At 44.4% G+C, this 20778-nt stretch overlaps 3 protein-coding genes across 4 annotated transcripts in view; 1 reads left to right on the top strand and 2 right to left on the bottom strand.

Moving 5' to 3' along the window:
• LOC125300756 (zinc finger protein GLIS1) overlaps positions 1-13341 on the top strand; it is a 71912-nt gene extending 58571 nt beyond the window's left edge. Inside the window, exons 9-12 of the mRNA XM_048252886.1 lie at positions 1817-1976; positions 10553-10713; positions 11806-11964; positions 12219-13341. Coding sequence (XP_048108843.1) covers positions 1817-1976; positions 10553-10713; positions 11806-11964; positions 12219-12352 — 614 coding nt within the window. The 3' untranslated portion in view covers positions 12353-13341. The remainder of the gene's footprint in view (positions 1-1816; positions 1977-10552; positions 10714-11805; positions 11965-12218) is intronic.
• A 378-nt stretch (positions 13342-13719) lies between these two features.
• rps8b (ribosomal protein S8b) lies at positions 13720-17087 on the bottom strand. Its single transcript, XM_048252293.1, has 6 exons — positions 17064-17087; positions 16402-16508; positions 15722-15821; positions 14533-14708; positions 14167-14296; positions 13720-14093 (listed from the first exon to the last, which is right to left on the bottom strand). Exons 1-6 carry the CDS (start codon positions 17065-17067, stop codon positions 13984-13986), a joined length of 627 nt encoding a protein of 208 aa, XP_048108250.1. The 5' UTR covers positions 17068-17087; the 3' UTR covers positions 13720-13983.
• A 187-nt stretch (positions 17088-17274) lies between these two features.
• elovl8b (ELOVL fatty acid elongase 8b) lies at positions 17275-20454 on the bottom strand. 2 transcript variants are annotated; one of them, XM_048252290.1, is made up of 8 exons: positions 20331-20454; positions 20134-20237; positions 19334-19521; positions 19032-19112; positions 18501-18557; positions 18297-18411; positions 17942-18069; positions 17275-17610 (listed from the first exon to the last, which is right to left on the bottom strand). In XM_048252290.1, the coding sequence occupies exons 2-8, from the start codon at positions 20189-20191 to the stop codon at positions 17440-17442; spliced, it is 798 nt and encodes a 265-aa protein (XP_048108247.1). In that variant the 5' UTR covers positions 20192-20237; positions 20331-20454; the 3' UTR covers positions 17275-17439. The 2 variants fall into 2 exon arrangements, with proteins under 2 accessions (XP_048108247.1, XP_048108249.1); XM_048252292.1 differs by having other exon boundaries at positions 20134-20181; positions 20331-20450.
• Between the last annotated feature and the right edge of the window lie 324 nt (positions 20455-20778).

Below are 20778 nucleotides of genomic sequence, written 5' to 3'. Positions count from 1 at the left end.
AGAACAAGGCTTTGTTCTCAAGCCAGTGGTGGGAGAGGAGTGAGGATGAGACCCTTTTGAATGGATGGAGGTCTGTCTCTCTCCTACTCTCTCAATACCTCTCATTCTCCTTATCCACAGATACAAGCACAAACACACACACACACACACAACCACGCACACAACCACAAACACACACACAGAGTTTATAGTAATTGCACAATTTCTTCTTTATTGCACACACACATGCACTCTCTCATACATATACACTCACACACAACCGAATACAGTACATGAACATACAGTACAAAAACACACACAAACACACACACACACACACACACACACATAAACACACACAGAGTGTTTATTTATGCAATTACTCAGTGCACACTAGTTCCACTTGGCTTTCCCCTTTAGTTTTCAACATTCTTCTCTCTGAGTCCATGCGTCAATCATCTGCGAAAAAATGTGTTCTGGGGAGGGGACTCAAAATGTATCAAATTCTGTTTGAGGGCATTGGTTTTGTGTTTCCAGATTTGGACGCCACGCTGTTTTCATAAACCACTGCATTTCAAGAGAGCTCAACATCTTGTTTCCAAAGATTATGACATAATCAAAGATCAACGTGACACATTCCATGGTGTAATACACTAAGACCAAAGTTTAACGGAGGGATTTTCAACATAGCCAGTGGCATGTATTTTTTAAGGCATGTATAGCGTAGGTTTCAGAGTGGTTGGCAGGGTGTGTGTGTGTGTGTGTGTGGCACTTAGTAGTAGTCCCAAGGTTAGCACAAGCCATCTGGTTTCTCTGCGACATCTTTGACACAAGTTGAAAAAGATCCCAAGCTGTTCTCTCCAAGCACTACATTCTCTGTCTTTCTCTCTCTCTCTCCATCTTCGCGGAGCGACCGATAAAACTGAGGCAATCACTGCTGCTATTTGTCGACTGTTTGCCGGGGCCTAGGAGCAGATGTTGAGGCTAAAGGGGAAACCATTTACGTGGGTTGATTGATGATTTTGGTGTAATGAATCAAGCTTGTAACCATTTCAGAAAGCTGTCAGATAGACCTTGCTTTCACTGGGGAGCAGCTGGAAAGGAAAAAACAACAAAAAAAAGAAAAGATAAAAAAGAGAACAGGAGCGCTTCCTCGAGCGACTAACTGTGTCGGACAGTCAGTGCGGCTCGTCCCCGCGGACCCCTGGAAAAGAAATCACAGGGCAAATTCAAAGGAGCAGATTTACAAGAGGGGAGACAGCAGTTTGTGGCCTTTAGCCTGTTAGGCAACTCGAGAAGCTTGGGGCAGATAGTGACTGCCGCACGGGAGCATTCGACTGTCGTTTTGATTTGGGGCCGACCTCATAAGACTATATAATCTATGGCATCGTGATACTTGAATCAAGGCAAAAAAAAAGGTTGTTGCTGGTAGAGTCATTACGAATTCCCAGAAATGTCAGGAGCTTATGTTCAGGGCAGCAGGTATCCGGTAGCTGATGTTTCATCCTCTCTCTCATGTCCCGCCATTGCCGTTGTCCTGGCCTGCGACTCAATGGAGCTCTTAAGATTCAGGACACGTTAATAGAAAGCCCAGAAGGCCAATCACAAGCATTCGCCATGGCAGTGCAAACGATGTACAGTGAATTGCAAACAGCACCAAAACACGGAACATTTTATTTTTCCAAAGGCCCTCTGATTGGATCTGCGTTGTCAAAACAAAAATGCTTGTTGCCATGAAAGTCGGCAGGCTTAATTTGGTCAACGTGCGACGCAGGGCCTCTAAGAGTCCTCGGGTTTATCTGGCACGTTTTGTGCATTAGTGTTGTTTGTCTTTCAGGCTTGTTCGCTGGCTCCAGCACCCCCCATCACGGGGCCACGGTGGAGATGCTGTCCCCCGGCCCCGACCTGCCCCCGCGACAGCCGCGCCTGGACCGTGACATCGGCGGCAGCCCCCACCATCTCTCCCCTCTGTCCAGTATGGAGAGCGCCAGGGAGGGGTAAGTACTGACCCTTCATCCACACACTTGTGCATGCACACACACTCAAACACTCACATGCACACACACATACGCACAGACACAGACACACTAGCTCTTACACTTACACACGCACAACAGTCCCCTCCATCTCTGTCCTTGAGTTTGGAGAGTACGAGGGAAGGGTGTGTAGTGACCTTGCGTCCACACTACACTACACACTAACACACACACACACACACACACATGCACACACACGCACAACCAACAGTCCTCACCCCACATCTCTCTCCACTAGTATGGAGAGCAGTAGGGAGGGGTGAGTAGTGACCCTGTGTACACACTACACACACACACACACACACACACACACACACACACACACACACACACACACACACATTTGAATACATACACGCACAACAACCTTTACCATCTCTTTTCTCTAGGGAGGGGTAAGTACTGACCCCTGCGATCAACTACACACATATTTTAATGCCTTTATTTGTGTTCACATTTTACAATAGATTTCATTGAACACAAACAATCTTAGATACCAGCATTATAAACCCAGTAGCCTATGCCTCTGGTCTCAGTTCATGGGTACAAAAAACAGCGCCTTCTCCATATGTGGCGACTGCCAAGCATCACAGAAATTAAACAGAATTTTGCTAGAGCCTTTGCTCTTGGCTTAGAGAGGCCAGCAATCTGCAAACCCCTGACTACTAGTCTGTGGACATTAACTAGGCTTCCAAATATATACACCAACAACTTACATTTGTACCCAAGCTGTACAACAACGTCTCTGAGTGGCTGATACTTTAAAAGCTTGGTAAGGTAGGCTTCCTCTAGACTGTAGTCGAAGACAAAGTCACACACACACACACACACACACACACACACACACACACACACACACACACACACACACACACACAGTACATTCTCTCAGATATTGTTCTGAGCTGGGATATCATGTGGAGTTGAACAAGGATCACAGCAGTGGTGGTCGCAGTGTGTGGACTGTGTTGAATCTTCGAGTGCTTGCACAGTACCAGAGGTGCGGGTGGTCACTCTCTCTTTGTCATCTCTCTCTCTCCCCCGTCACTGCTGGGAAAAAGCTGCTTGCCCACTCGTTTGCCCTTGGGTGGAGGCCCTTTCTCTTTTTTTGCATGGGTTAGGCCGAATCTGTCACATCCCGGAACGACGCTTATATTGTGTCGCAAGCACTCCACGAGTCCTGCGTATCCTCCCTTGCGCCTTAGCTCATTGTCGTATTTAACTTACGGCTCTCGGGAAGGTTACGTGTGAAAGTGTCCCAGATGAGGTCAGCCTGGTTCAGCCTGAGATGACCTTCCCTTTTCCACTCCGCTGGTGTTATACTGTGTGTCCAGAGAGCTCCAACGACCCTTCTCTGCCCCCATTATGTGTGTGTGTGTGTGTGTGATGGAGAGTGAGAGTGTATGTGTATGTGTGTGAGAGTTTGTGTGTGTGTGTATGTATGTACAGTATGTATGTATGTATGTGTGTGTGTGTGTGTGTGTGTGTGTGTGTGTGTGTGTGTGTGTGTGTGTGTGTGTGTGTTTATTTTATGTGATTCATTCCTGGACTCATCTCTGTCCTTAGGTGATGAAGAGACCATGCTGACTCACTGCATTTTGCTTAGGGCCTATCAACACAAATCCACTAGTCAAAGCACTCGGGGACTGTGGGGACAATCTAATTGTAATCAGTAATGTTCCCTTCTCTCTTCAGGCTAAACGGCCCTCAGAGCAGTGTCAGCATAACATGAGTGTGTTACAAACCGAGAATGTGTAATTTTGGTGGTTAATGTTGGTGGTTAATGGTATACTCTGATGGTTCAGTGTAGTTTTAATGCCTGTATTTACCTTAAAGTATTTTTCTGTTATTTATTTGGCCTGTAAGGCTCACTTAGCCATGTTGATTTCCCCACTCCCCTGACAGAAGAAGCAACACATGATACAGTATATTTATCGAGGCTATACATTGTAAACTGATGTCACTTAAGTCTGCGGTGGACGGTCGGTCATTCGGTTTATGTGTGGAGGCAGCATTTACCAGAGCCTGCTGCTTTATGGAGGGAGTACTGTATCCGGTGTCTGATTATGGAGTCAGGCTTCCATCCCTGGCTGTGGCGTGTACTCAGTTTCGCATAGATCACAGCGGCAGGAGTAAGAGCAGGAGCAGGCTGGTGTCTGCAGCGGCCTGTCCTGACTCCTGCCCACTCGGTGGACCAAAGGTGTGTTTCCTATTAAGGCCCTCGCTCGAGACCCCCGTCTTAGCGGCAAAAGCTGCGGAGCCGATGTGTCACCGAGAGTTTATGCGCCGCTGCGGAGAATAAAAAACGGCGAAGAAAGTCACCGCAGGAGGAGATGGAAAAACAATCTTAATCGTTAAAAAAACCTTCAGGCTCCTCGGTGCGGTGAGTTTGGATCGAGTTAGCGCAGGGCCAAGCGAGGCAAGTGTAGGCATACTTCAGATTCAAGAAAAAGAATGGCACAGCAGGGGGAGGAAGGCAAACAGCAACAGTGGACAAGTCCATTTCCAGCACAAACACAACAAGAGCCATGTCATTTTGCTGGAGCAGCAGGCAAATTGTCACGTATGATCATCTTAAGAGGGTGACCTGTTTTTCCAAGCATCGGGAGAATGTTGGGTGGTTTGTTGTTTCTTTTAACCAAAAAGAAACTTCAGACAATTAGCAAGTGGTTTTAGAGGTTAAACTAACAATTACGACTACTTGGAGCAGGATTAGGCCTGAACTGGTCTGGGCATGAGTGATGGGGTGGAAACACTATGTGCATTGAGTCCCAAGGTCAGAACGACAGATTGGAACTGAATAAGAGGCCGCTGCTCCTCATTGGACCTGTTTGGGAATGTCTGAAATATGCCATGGTCAATATACCGGGGACGGAGTAGACACATTTTCCTTTCCAGTACCAAATGGAAAAAGGAGGCCTTTCTTGAAAAAAATGAAAAAGAAAAAAAAAAAAGACATGTATCTTACATTTCCAATCCAATGCCATCTTCTGTCCAGCCAATCATGTTATGTCTGTACTGGCCCACCCAAAGCACTCAGCTCTATTCCCGTCAGGGGGGTACGGAGTGTGTGTGTGTGTGTGCTAAAATGTGATGACAGCAAAGCATTAAGATAACTGCAAAGAGAAAAAACAACTTTATTTGAGGATTTCATTAGACTGAGATGTCTGATCAAAATACCTATATTCATATAACATATAACTCTCTTTATCGAGCCCATCTGAGAGTGTTCTTTGCCAGGACCTACAACAAGCAAGGTATGAAATGTCGACTCACATTTGACTGCAGATTGAGCATTTGATTTACATGTTTAAAGCCTTGAGTATACAGGCCTGTGCCAAAGTCAATAGTGGTGCCGCACTTGTTTTTCCCAAATGGGTTTGCAGGACATTAAACATTTTGACAAAATTATCTAACTAACTTCACTCTGCTGAAACACACTCTGACCTCATAGCTAAATGTGTTTACCCTGGCTGAAACGGGCCATTTAGACTCATTTTACTTTGTAAATACAAGTGTCATTTTTTGAAGCTAATATTCAAATATGCCAGTTAAAATACATTTTTGCGCACTCTAGGTCTCGGGTGTGTGTCCCTGCGTGTGTGTGTAGCCGGTAGTGAGGGAGACACGTGGGGAGGCTGAACACTCGGAGTCTCTCTAAGAGGCCTGGCTGTGCTTCTGGGCCTGCTGGACCCAGTCGGATGGGTGGTATTTGCTGTTTCCATGCTGTTTGCGCTGTATATCACCGGCTGGTTCACAGTAGTCGCACTGTGCCTTCAGCCTGCCCGCCTGCTCACGCCTGGCTGTTAATGTAGCTACTGCCGCTGCATTTATCATGTTTTTCATGGCGTTAAGCAAATGCTTGAGATTTACTGACACCGGCATGTGTTGACGCTAACAGTCATGAGGTAATTGTTTTATCTTCTCTCTGCCGTACTTACTCATGTCAAATTATTAATAATTTGGGCACAATGTTTCAACAGGCTGCTAACAGTAGGCTGGGTTCAGTGGGATTGCAAATCATTTATACGCAGACCAGACGCGGGTTATTGATGTAATGGAGATCCTATTCCAGTCCGTTTTTCTGGCATTCAATGCTGCAAACGGCGGTGACTTGCCCAGGTTCACCATGCTATCCAGCCAGTTTTCCCAGGGAGCCGAAAGCCGGGGCTTTTGCGTGGCCCGAGGCAGTTTGAGCTCTATTTAGACACGGGCTTGAGGGCTCGAGCAGCTAGGCCCATCTCTCTCACGCGTGGCTTTACGGCCGCTAACCAGAACCAGAAGCCTTCCCACCATCCCTCGCCAAAAAAACCCGCCCCTGCGATCCATCAGCGGAGTGTGTGGAGGAAGGGAGGGAGGGGGGTGTGTGTGGAGGTGGATGGAGGGGTGGGGTGGGGACGTGGTTAACGTCGGCCCTTCGGAGCAGGATTGGCTGTTCCCAGAGGAGCATCGGAGCGTCGACAGGTGAGGGAAGACGAACGAGGAGTGGAGCAGCCCTCCTCATGAATCTTCATCCCTGAGTGCTCGTCTCGCTCTGTTTTCCCTCCGCTGATCCCCCTCATCCTCCCTCACCTCGCTCCGCTCCGTGCGATGAGGAAGATGCGGCTCCGCCAAGGACGACCTGCAGGTGACATCATCTCATCTCAGGAGCTCTTGCACACAATGAGCGTTGCGGCCCAAGGTGACATCTTCTCCAGGAGACATCTGCGAGGGATTTCAGTGATTGGTGACGTGGATGTTACTATGAGACAATTGGACTTCAGCCGAAGTCTTATTTCAGTGGAGGACAACTTAGAGAGAGAACTCTTTAGGGGGCTATTTTAGTGTCTGAATTGTCTTTATATTACGTTTAAGCCAGTCATTTTATTACTGCAAATAGTCTGTATAAGCACTACATGATGATGATGTTGATGATGAAGTTGTTTTGCAGTGTTCCAGTTCCGTGACTCCACGTACACCTCATATTATCCGATAGCTTGTGCACACTGACTCGCCCTTGCTCACACAATCAAGCTCAGCTCGTTTTGTCCGGTACATCATGGCAAACTGAGTCAGTCGCATTGATCCCTGTCTGTGAAGCGGGGTTCCCACAGTCCCCTCCCACATCTTGATCTCACATGACTGGTCTCCGTGAATCATGGCTCGCTCAGCCCACGGAACGGTTCGTCACCCCACGCCCACCTTCAGGGGTAATGTATGAGCTGAGTCCTCGCGATCGGTCACACACACCGATCCCTCATGAGGTCCTGTTGCATCGCAGCGTTTCACCTTTTACACGTGTCATAACCCCTGACTCTCTCACCTCATCTCCCTCCATCACTTCAGTCGTGTATCTGTGTGTGTGAGAGAGGAAGTGAGGAAGTGTGTGTGTGTGTGTGTGTGTGTGTGTGTGTGTGTGTGTGTGTGTGTGTGTGATTGGGTCTGTGTGTGAGTGTGTGTGTGTGTGTGTGTGTGTGTGTGTGTGTGATTGAGTGTGTGCGTGTCGGGCCAAATCTCTTCAGGAACTGAGGTCAGAGGTTGTACCGCTCTCATAGCAATGAGGGGGAAAAGGGGGAGATGGAGGGCAGATCAGAGCAGAGAAAGAAAGAAAGAAAGAAAGAAAGAAAGAAAGAAAAGCGAAAAAAGTGCAGAGTGGTGCGGCTGGAAAAGGCACTGTGAAGCACGCGGATGATGGCCGAAGGTAAATACTGGTGGGAGAGATTTATATTGCATATGAAAGATTCCCCTCATTCCTTAAGCCTGAGCGTGGGGCAGCTGGCCGTGATTATCTTATGATTCACTTTAGCTGCACATAGAGGCTGCTTGTAAAAATATGAACAGTATAACTGTTTCCTGAGTTTGTGCTGACAGCAGCTCCCAGGAGAGGGAGGGAGAGAGGGAGGGAGGGAGGGAGGGAGAAGGCCTCCCTCTCTCCCTCTCTCTCCCTCTCTCTCTCTCTCTCTCTCTCTCTGTGCGGAGAAACACATGGCGACGGCGGCGCTGGGGCCTGTGCCAGTGTGGGGATTAGCCATGCTCACCGGGAACATGAGCCAGCGCTAACACGCACCGTGCCGCCCCCACTCCCCCTCTCGGCCGCGTTGCAAACGTTGGGACGACGTTTGGCTGCAGCCGGGGCCCTGTGAAAATGTTACCACAACCTTTTGAGCCTGTAGCCCATTAGGCAGAAAGAGAGGGGGGAGAGAGAGAGAGAGAGAGAGAGGGAGGGAGGAAGAAAGAGAGAGTTAGAGACCTCATGAGTCACGCTGTTTGGTGACAGTGCAAAAGCACAAGGAATTACTTGATTATTTTCTTCACTGCTCTCCTCCTAAACGAGGCTGAGGCTTTTTGGTGTTTGCAGAGTGAAACACGAGGAGAGCGAATCGAGGCGAAAGGTTTTAAATCCTGCGGTGGACGTCTGCTGAAAGCTTCTCTCAGCCCGGCTCTCTTAGCGATTAGGGCCGCTCGCCGTATCTGTTGGGGGAGTGTGGCTGAGAGGCACGTGTGTTTTCCCAGAGCTGTGGGGCTCCAGAGGGCTTCTGTAACCCTGCACCACACTACACACACACACACACACACACACAAGCATCGCTCTTTCCTCTGGTTCTATTCTTAGGCATGGAACAACCCAGAGTATATGCCACATTAATGATATCAAGCCGCAGTGAAGAACAGTAATAGTAGGAAGAAATAATAGTCGTGAGTGAGTTGTCAAAACAGGAAGTGAGGCAGATGACTTTAATGACCTATAATGTGAACCTTAAGGTTATCTATTGTGAATCGCTTGTCAAGAGCGCTGTGCTAGACAGACTGATATGGAGGATTTATACAAAGGTTTACAACACATATGTAGCTAACATCTATTAATGCATAATAGTCATTTCAAAATAGGACAGACTCCACTAGAGCTTCAAGCACCCTGTTGAACTTACAATTTCAGTATTTCAGAAAACATGCAGCTCATAAATCTGTCTGATACAATTACGTTTTTTGCTAAGTTGTGTTCAAAGGATGGTTTACTGTAACCAGAGAACAATATGGATGGATGTGTTTAATTATATTTCTCTGTCCTCTGCCTACGTCCCCACCGACCCATGCTGCTTGCATGTTTTCCTAATATCCCAGCATTAAAAATTCTCTAATGGTTGGGACAAGCATCTGTTTGTCATATTTCGGTTTGAAACAGGCAATTCATCCAGTTTGTTTTTGTTTTGTATTCCCTCTGAAATGTGGTATGTTTAATGCAAAGTGTGAGTCTTTGATGTGTGAAGTGAATGACAAGAGCCTTGAATGAGGTTAGGACTTCACAGAACTATTTGCCTGGCACGGGCTCCTCGGTTTGAGTGATTTTAGCTTTTGCATATCTTCAGCCTTTGCCTGTGACAGCTGCATCTAATGCAGTTAACAAAGGCGTATTTATTTAATCACAATGCAAGAATCCTATGAAGAAGCTATCATAGCTACCCCCCCAAGCTACCCAGTGTGTATGTGTACAGTATATTGGGGGCACGTTATGTAAGCCCACCATCTGGAACGAAGAATGAATACTCTTCTCCTAGAGAGAGCCGCTCAACAAAACGTTTTGGGGGTTTGATCAAAACCATGCTCCCTCGTTTCCTTCGTAATGAGGAGGGGATGATGTTAAAAGCGCCATAAAGTGATGTAAGGGGAGGATGTCACAGCAGATGACATTTGGCTAATTTCACCATTAATCTCTATGCGGAGGAAAACATACAGCTCATTGTTATTGTTTCCCTCTCAAAGCCCAATGGGCTGTCTTGGTAAAAAATACATTTAATCAGACCCTCTTGTATCCCATAAAGAGATGAGCAGAACAATAAAATCTATGGCTTTAGCATAGGGTTCTGAAGGGACTGAAACATGGGCCTTATTCTCCAATCCTTATCTCTGCAATCAATTCGTAAATTATACTGTTCATATAGGCTGAACTTGGCTGGCCAAGAGACTGATTGTTGTTCTGAAGTGGTGTGTTCAGGACGTTCAGCAGTGCTGTGTACCTGTTGTAGTGCCTGTGACACTTGGTCACACTTGGTCAGAGATGTCAGAGGTTTCACAGGTGTACTGCCCTCCATGTGCTGGCCTCGACTGGAAAGTTGTGTCCTACCAATCAGGGGTGCGTTTCCCAAAACCAAGAGCAACTTTGTTGGTTGCAATGCAATTTCCCATTGCCAACCAACTAAGTTGCTAACAGGTTAGCTATGGTTTTGGGAAACGCACCCCAGGAGACATGATAGGGTTCCTCTGTGACATGTGTTAGTAACATTATCTGTAAAAAACAGAGCTGATAGATTCAGTCACATGGTTGCCTTTGTGTGTTAATGTGAAAGACATTCAAATACTGTTTAACCATCAATTATTTTCAAATTATGAAAAAATATGCAACAAATAATGGAATATGAATCCGTAATTAACTCCATGACAAGGTAGACATTAATAGGGATCTTTCACACACTGTATAGTGACAAATTCTCTCTCTCCAGACCTCCTGCCAGCCAGTCTAATGTGTGTTGTGCTCTTCCATCCTTTCTTGTGTGGTGCAGCATGCCAGGCCCTCTGCTGTCTCCAGGCCTCAGCTCCATGAAGAGTGCAGCCTCGCCGCCCCCGTCTCTGGAGAAGCCTCAGAACTGCATAGGCAGCCAGCAGCATCTCCACACACACCACAAGCCATATACCAACTTCCACAACCTGCCCTTCAGTGAAGGTAAGGAATTAAACAGGGCTCTTGTTGGCTTCTTGGCTTTTTTTTACCCACATTTCTTTATACTGTCACTACCCCAGAGATGTTTCCCACAAGTGGAATGTGTTGAGCAACATTCTCAATCCTGACAGTTAAAGACCCAGTCATTTGCAGGGCCACATAAGTGCATGTTATAGTGATCTTTTGTGTTGAGAAATTGCGTGGAAATACTGCTATGGTGTGCCATAGGGTCTTAGGTGCGCTTAGCCAGAGGTATTTGCATTCAAGTCAGCGATTCAGGACCACTCAAAGCGAGACAATTACATAAAAGCGGCAACACGTTTTGCAGTTGGTTACAAACGGCCAGAGGGGAAGAGGTTGTTAACTCACCGCCCCCTGAGTTTCCACACTCAGATAAATATTTAAACAGGCTCAGAGTTATCTGACGAGAAAGGGCACTGTTTTTAGTGCAATTAAGAGAGATCACTGTTGGTCTGCCATTGTTTTGTGGCTGAGACATTGTAGATGCGATGCATAGTTGAGGAAGAACAGCACAAACATGCTGGACCACCCCGAATTATTGTCTCCTGCCTTGGATCATTTATCTCTGATGGACTGTAAGCACAAATGTCATCCTAATCACATACAGAATCTGTCAGTAAAATAGCTCATAAGTAAGGGTATCTTACATAGTTTGTGGTGTATGCCAGTGTACCCCCCATAAAGTTGCATGTGTGGATGTGTGAGCCCTGGTTGATTGAAGTATAGAATTAAATCCTTCCTCCATTTCACTGTTAGTGTTGTCAACTAATGATTTCCTAATTATATACTTTTTTATAGCATTGTATATAGCCATATATTCTGAGCTGGCTGAACTCCATCATACTAGATTTTGGTTCTGAAACCTTAATACATTCTGGTGGATATTTGTCCATGTCGGCTTATCTGATATAACTATCCTAGCTGTCCGATGCAAATATTTTGATTAAAGATTTGTCTTTATAAAACATGCTTTTTGATTAATCATTTTCATTCTTTGACAGTTACTGTTAGGCTACCTGCTTCAGAAAAAAAAAGATCAACAGCTCCTATCCTTATCTTTTTTTTTCTTGGCAGATTACAGAGGCAACTTTCAGAGCTGCTTCCATTTCGGAGACAATTACAGAATGGACCAGTCAATCAGCGGTGTTCACCTGGCAGGGGATTCTCATGGCTTCAACTCACACCAGCACAACGGGTTTCACATGACCGGCTCGGCCAGCTCCTCCGCCGCAGGTAAGCTTTTTGTAAACCGAGAGAAACGCTCACTTCTCCTTGACCGCTTCCCCGGTCAAAGAGTCACTCAGAACGTACAATAACACCTGGCATTGTGCATGCAGGTAGATTTAGAGCGGGCTTTGCAGAACTCTTTCACAACATATGATACTGCTGTCTGAGAGACAAAGTGGTTGTGAGCGTGTAAGTCCGGTTAACCTCTCTCTCTCAAGGTCGGCTGTCTCACGGGTTTGTGCCGGCTTTTTCACCGACAGGGTTCAGCCTGGTGCCGGATATCCAGGGCTCAGGTTGCCAGTTTTCTCCAGGCCCAGAGGAGAGCGTCTTCTTTCAGGTGGGCAGCTTTGATCGCGGCCTTGGCCAGATGTCTTCGGTGTACACAGAGACGTGAATGTTCAACAACAAAAAGATCAACATAAGAAAAAAAAACGAAAGGCTGGACTCACCATCAACAACACCACCACCACCAGCCAGCCACCTGCTCAAGCAGCAGAAACCTTTCCCCACTCTCCCTTTTCAAAGTTCTCTCTCAGTCTGTGTACAAGGTTTACATCAAACACCCAAAGACTCATTTCCTACAAGAGAGGTATTTCAATGAACTTGTCTTTTCATGGTAGCAAAGCAAAGGGACTGCTGAATGTCATGGACAGGTCATGGACTGCAGTTGTCAGTTGGGCAAGCACACTTCAAATCGCTTACATTTTATACCTCTACTGTCTCCACACAGCTCCCATCAGTCCCAGCTATCACCATTATGTGCTTGAGGATTGCTGCATCCAAACCCTATGGAATATCCATGTTGTAGCATAAACTCAGAAATACATCTCCAGCCACCTGTTTTGTAATTATCTACATGTGAATCTGGCCCTCCCATTCAAGCAGTTTTTTTTTCTCCCCCCTTCCTTCCCATCCTCTATTGGCTGAAGTGTAGAGAGAAATATTTAGTTTTGCAGTGTTTGTCCGTGGAATCACGCTTGCAATGTTTTTGTTTTGTTTTTATATCAGAGGGATCAGGGCGAATGGGTGACTTGCAACTTGCTTTGAACAGGAAATTTGTTGCAAAACTGTCCTCTAGTTATGTTCTAAGTTTAACATTCTTAGCATCTGAGCAATCCATATCGTCTTTGGCTCTTGCTCAGTTGACTTTGGCAGGGCTCACAGTATGAAGGGCTCTGGTATTTCTACCAGTTTTCACTTTCAAAGCGCAATTGTAGCATCTCATTGAGCATCACTGGGGGTATTCAAATGTTTTTTTTTTTTTACTTTTTCAGACTTAAAGTGAAGAGGACAGTGTTGTGCATCTCTCGATCAACTCTATCACCAGCTGTATAAAGTGTACAGTTTGTTTTAAAGTGGTTTCTATTGTATTTTTCCTCTTTTCAAAGTTTAACAAAATAAATAACTCAATTAATTTCAATTCATTCATTTCCCATATCCGCAGTCATAGACACTTGCGTCCTGAGTTCAATTCTGTTTTGTTGATATGTGGAATATATTGTTTTTTGTTGTTTTTTAAAATGCTCAACAGAAACTGAAACCCAAAGTCAGTCAGTAACTGAATTACTATGATGGTAATATAGAGTGAAGGGCTACTTTCTGAACAGTGTGTGTGTGTGTTTTTTTTGGGTGTGTGGGTGATTTTTCGAGCACCATGTTCCTGTATGAGCCGTGGATAAGAAAGTGAGCACACTTGGTCACACAGTGACCTCTAGTGGAGTTATTCTGAACTAAAGAATGCAGGGAAATATCCTACAGATGTAATGGTAACCAAGTGCATCCTGTTTTATTTTTGAAGCCATAACTGGTCAGGTTATACAGCAATCGCTACCACAAGGGAACAACAAAATCTAGCCAACGTCAATCAACAAAAGGGTTTGAACACTGCCTTCAGAGGCATGGATACTTTGTTGTGAAAGAAATAAAACTGTATTTTCACCATCGTCTACAGAACAAGATGGTGAACATTTAAACGAAAAAATGTCTATAAATCACAGATATTTGGTTATTCCGAGCCTCTGGTGCCTATTTGCCTCTCTTTGCCTTGATCTTCCTCAGGTAGAACTCCAGCTCCTTACCTTCCAGGATGTAGCCATCAGCTCTGCCACACTGCCCAGGTTTTGAGGCAATGCATGCTGCAAGAGAGAGATAAAGTTCACAAAACACCAATGAGAAAAGCATAATCTTTTGTAAAGGCCCAGGACTCACCGAGCAGCTTGCCCTGCATAAACTGCTCCTCCAACAGACTGCTGATCTTGCCCTTCTTCCTGCGGCCCTCGATCTTCTTCTGGACCTTCTTGGACCTCTTCCTGTTCAGCACCTCTTCCTCCTCAGGTGTCTAAGGCCAGCACAATTGCAGTTCAGATCACAGTGTGCTTCTGAGAAGTGTCTGTTACGCTATATAGCCTTTCCTTAAAAGGTATGCTATGTAAGAAATTCAGTTACAGTCTGAGCTAGACCCAAAACCCATATAATGGGTTAAATGGGTTTTTTCCTTTAAATTAAGATAAAAAAAATTCTCGACTGGTTTAGCTGCTGACGTCAGGGCTGAGTGTGTGCATGCTGGACACATACCAGCTTCGCTCCCTTCTTGCGGCCCAGAGGGATGGCGTAGTGGCCCTCATACCACTGTCTGAAGGGGGTGCTGTCCACCAGAATGATGCAGTTCTTCACCAGGGTTTTGGTCCGCACCAGTTCGTTATTGGATGCATTATAGACCACATCAATGATCCTGGTCTTACGAGTGCAGCCTGCAAAATAAAAATAGGACATTAAGCCTTTAACCTTATCTCCAAAGTCATTGTATTATAAGACTATATGCCAGCCAACTTTGACCACAACTCTGGGTTCTTTTAAGGGCAACTCGTAACAGGACTCTTTCATGAGTTTCCACAGGGAGCCAAAGAGAGGTGTTTAGTTCTTTGTAGAATGCAACGAACCGAACACAGCTTTTATTTTAACCACACAACATTATTGCCTGAAACCGCATGCTGTATGTCTCTCTTTAATCCATGGCCTTTTATCTCCTTGTGGTGTCCTACACTTGCGCAACACATTTGCCCTGGAGGCATATCCGGTTCTGATCAAGTGATAGCCCTCTGAAAGATGGAGGCGATGACAGGACTTGAGGGAATATGCAGTTACAGTATATGAAAACTGGACAAGGTCTCAAAGAGAGCTTGATCGGATTTCACAACAGTTTGATTCTCTGGAATTCTCTGCCATTCACTTCATGCTGTGTGCACAGCTCACTGGGGTAACATGGTCCATTCTAAAGCAGCTGGAGCTCTGGATTGTTACAATATCTCTCAAAGGAAGTTATAAAATTTAAGACCTGACAAAATGCTAAGTAGACTGAAGCCTAGCCACATTTCCTAAAGGCACCATAAAACAATTTTCACCACAATTTTCAGAAAGGGTGCAGAGATAAATTGTGTCAGCAGCAACTGCATACCTCCAGTGCCACACAGGCCAACCACATTATACACTTACACATAATGTTTAACAAAGGCCACTCAAAGAAGTTGTCTACTGTATGTTGTTTGTTACACAATGTCTTCCAGCACGTTTGTGACTATTGAGATATACTGTCTCATATCAACCATGACCACAAAGACAAAATAGGTAACAATAGCACTAATGAAAAAAATAAAATATTAGTGCTCAGTTGTTTAATTGTATTAAACTAAATAAATGCCAAAAGTCCAAACTGGTTTCTCGTCTTAACCCTGCAAGAGAACAACAGTATGGTAAGTGGACTTACATTCAGAGCCCCAGGAGAAGTTACCCACATCTAGCCTCAAAGCTCGGCACTTCTTATTGCCACCATGGACACGCACTGTGTGGATACGGCGAGGGCCAATCTGTCAAGGAAACAGCCATGTGTCCATCACACTGGAAATACACAGCATTTGAGCATTAGGCTACTTAATTTACATGTATTTATTTAGCAAGTGCTTTTTATCCAAAGTAACTATAGGATTATAGTTAGCTATAAGGAGTAACATTCCAGCTGCAGAAGGGATCTTAGGTAATAGTAAATACTTCAACAACTACCAGAGGCTGGCACTGGGAGTGCAGAGGTTTAAGTAGTACTAGTCAAGTGTATAGAAGAAGATAGTGGTAGAAGGAGGAGGTGGAGGCAGAGGGAAGAAGGGAGGTGTAAGTGCATGTTATGTGAGTAGTATTTGAAAGTGTTTAGGAGAGGTAGACTACTCTCGAAAGAGTTGGGACTTCAAGAGTTTCTTGAATATAGAGGGGTGCCCTGCTTTGGCAGCACTTGGTAAGTCGTTTCACCATCTGAGAACTATGGCACTACAAATGAAAATAGTCTTGATAGGGGCGGCAGATCCAGATGTTCCTTAGGAATATTGGAAACCAACTCGAGAGAATTGACATGTGCCTATGGGCGACCGTCAGGAGCTAGAGACACAGCTGTCATACCTTTGTGTTTGCAGGTGGACGGCCAAGCTCATACTTCCTTTTCTTGTGGTAGGGCTTCCTTTTGCCACCTGTCTTGCGACGCTTGTGCCAGTGATCCCGGGAGATACCTACAGGTGTCCGTCAAAAAGTACCACCTCAAGACGTGACATTACAAAAAGCTGCAACAAGCGCCATGTAGGCTAGTGCAAGCGAGCACAGAGACCTTCTACAATACGTACCTGTATTTACACACTACACTAGACCTAGATCTAATCACGTCATCTGAAACCACTTATGATCACATATCAGAGATTCAACTAAGATAAGCAGCCTACAGTTGAAAACTTAAAAAAGAGGCTTAACGGGGCTCAACGTTTCAACTCCCGAATGATCAACACAAACATTGTTTCCCTTTTAGCGGACCTGCACTTCAATCGAATGCAACACTGATCTAACGTTACAGTGTAATATAGACAGTTGATGGCCAGCAGTGGGCTGTCTGAACTTGCTGCAACAATTCCCACGTAGTGCGCCATTTGGTGGCTCTATATTAAAATACACATTAAGAAACAAAAGTGGAAGCCTAGTTCACAAATGTCCGCGACAGCTTAATCAACAGCATCTATCATAGGTGATATTCTGACAGTGATCGGTGAACCTCGATTATTTGGAGGCATACTTACCCATTCCTAGACGCTGCCGGGGAAGAGAAGTGTAATTGGCTTAAAGGGCTTATGACGTCACATCGCATCGCGAGATCAAATTTGGGATGTCTTTCTACTTCAGTTCACTGTTGATTTTTTTCCCCTACCAACTTCCCCACTGAAAATACAATTTATTTCTACATAACATATAATTATTTCAATATATAAAAAAAACATACATATTCAAAACTGATGCCAATTGTGTTGTTTCTTTAATAAAATCAGAGAGTCATTGTAAACATGTCAGGAAAGAGATTCAGTACAGTAATAATGTCCTCACAATTGTTGTGAAAGGCTTCATAGTTCCTCTTGTAAAGAGGTTTAGCAGAGTGGGCCATCTTTCACACTTTGTCCACTATGACTTCTTGCTCTTCCGAGTGACGTAGCTCTGGTAGTAGAAGTTACTGAAAAGCACGATGAGACTCAGCAGGTAATGCGTAATACCCACTATATTCATGGCGTCGGGGAAATCACAGTCCGCATACAGGTTGTAGGTGGTGTGGATGGTCAACAGGACAAACTGCAGCTGTAAAAGCAGAGTTTCCATTTAGAAAACCTCACAAATGCCTAAAATTATTCCAGTAGCCTATTATGAAGTGTGCCATGTTGTCTATTGTACTTTAAGTACCACTGTGCATATTTATGAGGAGAAGGCAGAAATTATGTTTTGATTCGCTAAGGGACACCAAGCAGACAGCACACTAAACTGACACAACATTTTAGAAAAGAAAATGTTTCCCAAAAATATATTCAATGGTGATCCACTGAAATCAATGTGACATATTAAACTCACGTCCAGATCCACAATACACTCAATGAAAAAACTTGACAAACCCTAGAGGCTACTCTAAACTCACCAGCTGTAGTGATGTGAGATATCGCTTCCACCACAGGTACTTCTGCATATGAGGTCCCAGCGCAGCCAGGCCATAGTAGGAGTACATCACAATGTGCACAAAGGTGTTCAGAAGACCTATGAAGAAAGCTGAAAAAAAACCCAACAAACTAATATTTAGGTCTAAACATACAAATTACAGTTTTAAAATCCTGAATTCCAGATTTTCTGGTAGCCTATATGGTACATTCAAGTACATGTACTTATTCACACACAGAACCTAATCCCAGTGAACCTCTGTGCACGGAGGATTTGCAACTGAATAGATGGGTGAGTATGTTTGGCCATGGCCTTAACTCTTTCAAGGTGACACTTACATTGCCCACCAGCAAGATACTTTACCCCAGCCCACCAGTTGAAGATCATCGTGCCATGGTGATATACATGCAGGAAGGTTAGCTGGTTGTTCTTTTTCCTCAAGATGAAAAAGATCTACAGGATGAGAAAGACAGACTCAACCATAAACTCTGTGGCTGACCATAACTCAACTGTAACTATTACTATGAGTTTGCGATTCATACCGTGTCACTAAGCTCGATGACTTTGGAGAAGAAGAACCACCAGCACACACTGGCCATCTGCAAAAAGGAGAACATGACTGATATGAAAGCAATCACCATCACAGAAAAGAGATTATATCACAGTGATGCTTTAATTTCCATTTAATAGAGGACTATGAAAATGTGTAACTAGACAAACTAAAAAACAGTTCCGATTTACATTGTTTATTATGATCATGCGTTTGGATTCTTGTGTAAACTTGCAATGAGACCGATTCCACTTTATGCTTCTTGAGGAGACGGAATATTTGAATAAGTTGCAGAAGCCAATAAGGAATGGAGACATTTCCTTGACAATTCCATTTCAGCAACAACCTCAACCTATTAAAACAAACTACAGTATGTGATCTAAAAATGTAAATGACACACTGTTTTGGAGACTACTATTTAGACCTTAATCAAAGGAAGGCCTCCTACAACCTGAACACAACTCATGCAGTATCAATACTCAGACTATCAGGCTACTGATAAGACCATATCTAAGTTATTTACCCGCATTGCCAGAGGATTGGTGCTGTAGTCTACTGGTTGACAGAGGTAGCTATAGTTAGCTAACCAGGATGACATCAGAAACTATCAAGACAGAAAAATTGATCATTAGCTGACAGAAAAAAGAAATCTGTTGAGTTGCAACAGCTCAGTGCTTCCTGCAATGTACATTATAGTAAATTATTTGATTAGCCATTCTGAAACTGGTTGGTTATTATTAAAGGAGTAGCTAGGAGTTGGAAAGCCTCTAAAAAACATGAACTATTACAACCAATTCAGTCAATAATGCAACCAATATAGCCTACCTCGTGAAACATATAAACAGACAGAAGCACCATTGCAAAATTGTAGACAATGAGGACAGCTTTGAGATCAACAGGCTCTCTGTTCTTCATCAGCCTGGGTCCAATCCATATCACACCGAGATATAAGAGAAATATGCAGATGACTGGCATAGGAGAATACACCAGCAGCCACGGATCTGTCCTTTTATCTAGAAGAAAGACAATGCACTCGATATTATGGTTTAGGTCAGTGGTTCTTAACTGGTCTGGCTTTGAGATCCACAATTTCCCATGTTCATAAGTCGTGACCCTTTTTCGCGATCACGGTCGGTGAGCTACATGATAAGTGCTTGTAGGCCTACTTGTTTGGAATATGCCTACATTTGTGAAGTCTTCAACTCCTGATGTCACCTTTCAAAGTGCCCGACAGGTTTGTCAGTAATTGTGAACATCGCACACTGAGGTTTCTGTCCCATTTCGTCACAATTTAGTGAATCCATATCCTACTTCAAATATTCAGGGTCGTCGTAGCCTATTTTACCCGTCACATAAACATTGTCTATGTCCATGGCAAAGACTGACATAATAAAGTCAATACAAATAAAGGTCCAATATTAGATCTGATCAGGTAACATTTGACGCGATTTTTTTTTAAAACCACAAGCTCCGCGACCAACCAGTTAAGAACCACTTAGGTAGGACATACTAGGGTAATTTTAAGGTCGGCTACAGACGAACGAATTATGTGACATGATTTTTCTTGACACCTTACACGCTCGTGAAGCGTTTTAAACTGTGAAAGAAAGCATGGCACAAGTTACCTCCATTCTCCAAAGTCCACCGATGAAACGTTTCAAGTTTCTCCCATGCTGAAGCCATTGTGCACGCCCAGGAAAAAGAGTTCCGCGTGAAATCAATTCAGTTGCTGTCAAAGTTGGATATAGAGCTACAGCAACGAAAAAACAAGATTCTGCAAGAAATCGCAGAAACTAACACTCATGGAACAAAATAGGCCTACCTTACAGACCCGTTTTCGTCTTTTACCATGAGATCCACACTTCACCAAAGCATTGCACACAAACGTAGCCTATCTACTTTACAGATAAACTGCGCTTAACAAGTATCCTTGGCCACCTTGTCACAATAAGAGTCAACACTCAATAATTATGACCGCCGCGGTCATATAGGTTTAGTCAGATTTTTTTTTTTTTTTTTTTTTTTTTTTTCGCATGCCCAAATTTCCGTCAATGATTCCCCGACACTGAAAGACCGGGGTACACGAAACTTGGTGGGCATGTAACCCCACATGGATAGCATGGAACCATCGTTTTTCGTTTTGATCTGTAGCCCCCGCTGGACTGGACCCCCAAAGGAGGGTAGGGCAAACACAGTTTTCTGAATATCTCGAAAACTGTAAGGTTTAGAGGGACCATTTTTTTTTGTATGTTGATCTCAAGGGGCCATGT

This window comes from Alosa alosa, chromosome 9 (genome assembly GCF_017589495.1).
Source record: "Alosa alosa isolate M-15738 ecotype Scorff River chromosome 9, AALO_Geno_1.1, whole genome shotgun sequence".
NCBI lineage: Eukaryota > Metazoa > Chordata > Actinopteri > Clupeiformes > Clupeidae > Alosa > Alosa alosa.
Note: the sequence above shows the minus strand (reverse complement) of the source record. Positions and strands in the feature narration are given on the sequence as shown.

Coding starts and splice junctions, on each gene's coding strand:
- rps8b (XM_048252293.1), bottom strand. Junction 14,709..15,721: donor CTTCTCCTGGGGCTCTGAAT/GTAAGTCCACTT, acceptor TTTATTTTGCAG/GCTGCACTCGTAAGACCAGG. Junction 14,297..14,532: donor GCAAGAAGGGAGCGAAGCTG/GTATGTGTCCAG, acceptor TGCTGGCCTTAG/ACACCTGAGGAGGAAGAGGT.
- elovl8b (XM_048252290.1), bottom strand. CDS start 20,191: ATGGCTTCAGCATGGGAGAAACTTGAAACGTTTCATCGGTGGACTTTG. Junction 18,558..19,031: donor CCAATCCTCTGGCAATGCGG/GTAAATAACTTA, acceptor TCCTTTTTGCAG/ATGGCCAGTGTGTGCTGGTG. Junction 18,070..18,296: donor GTATCTTGCTGGTGGGCAAT/GTAAGTGTCACC, acceptor GTTTTTTTTCAG/CTTTCTTCATAGGTCTTCTG.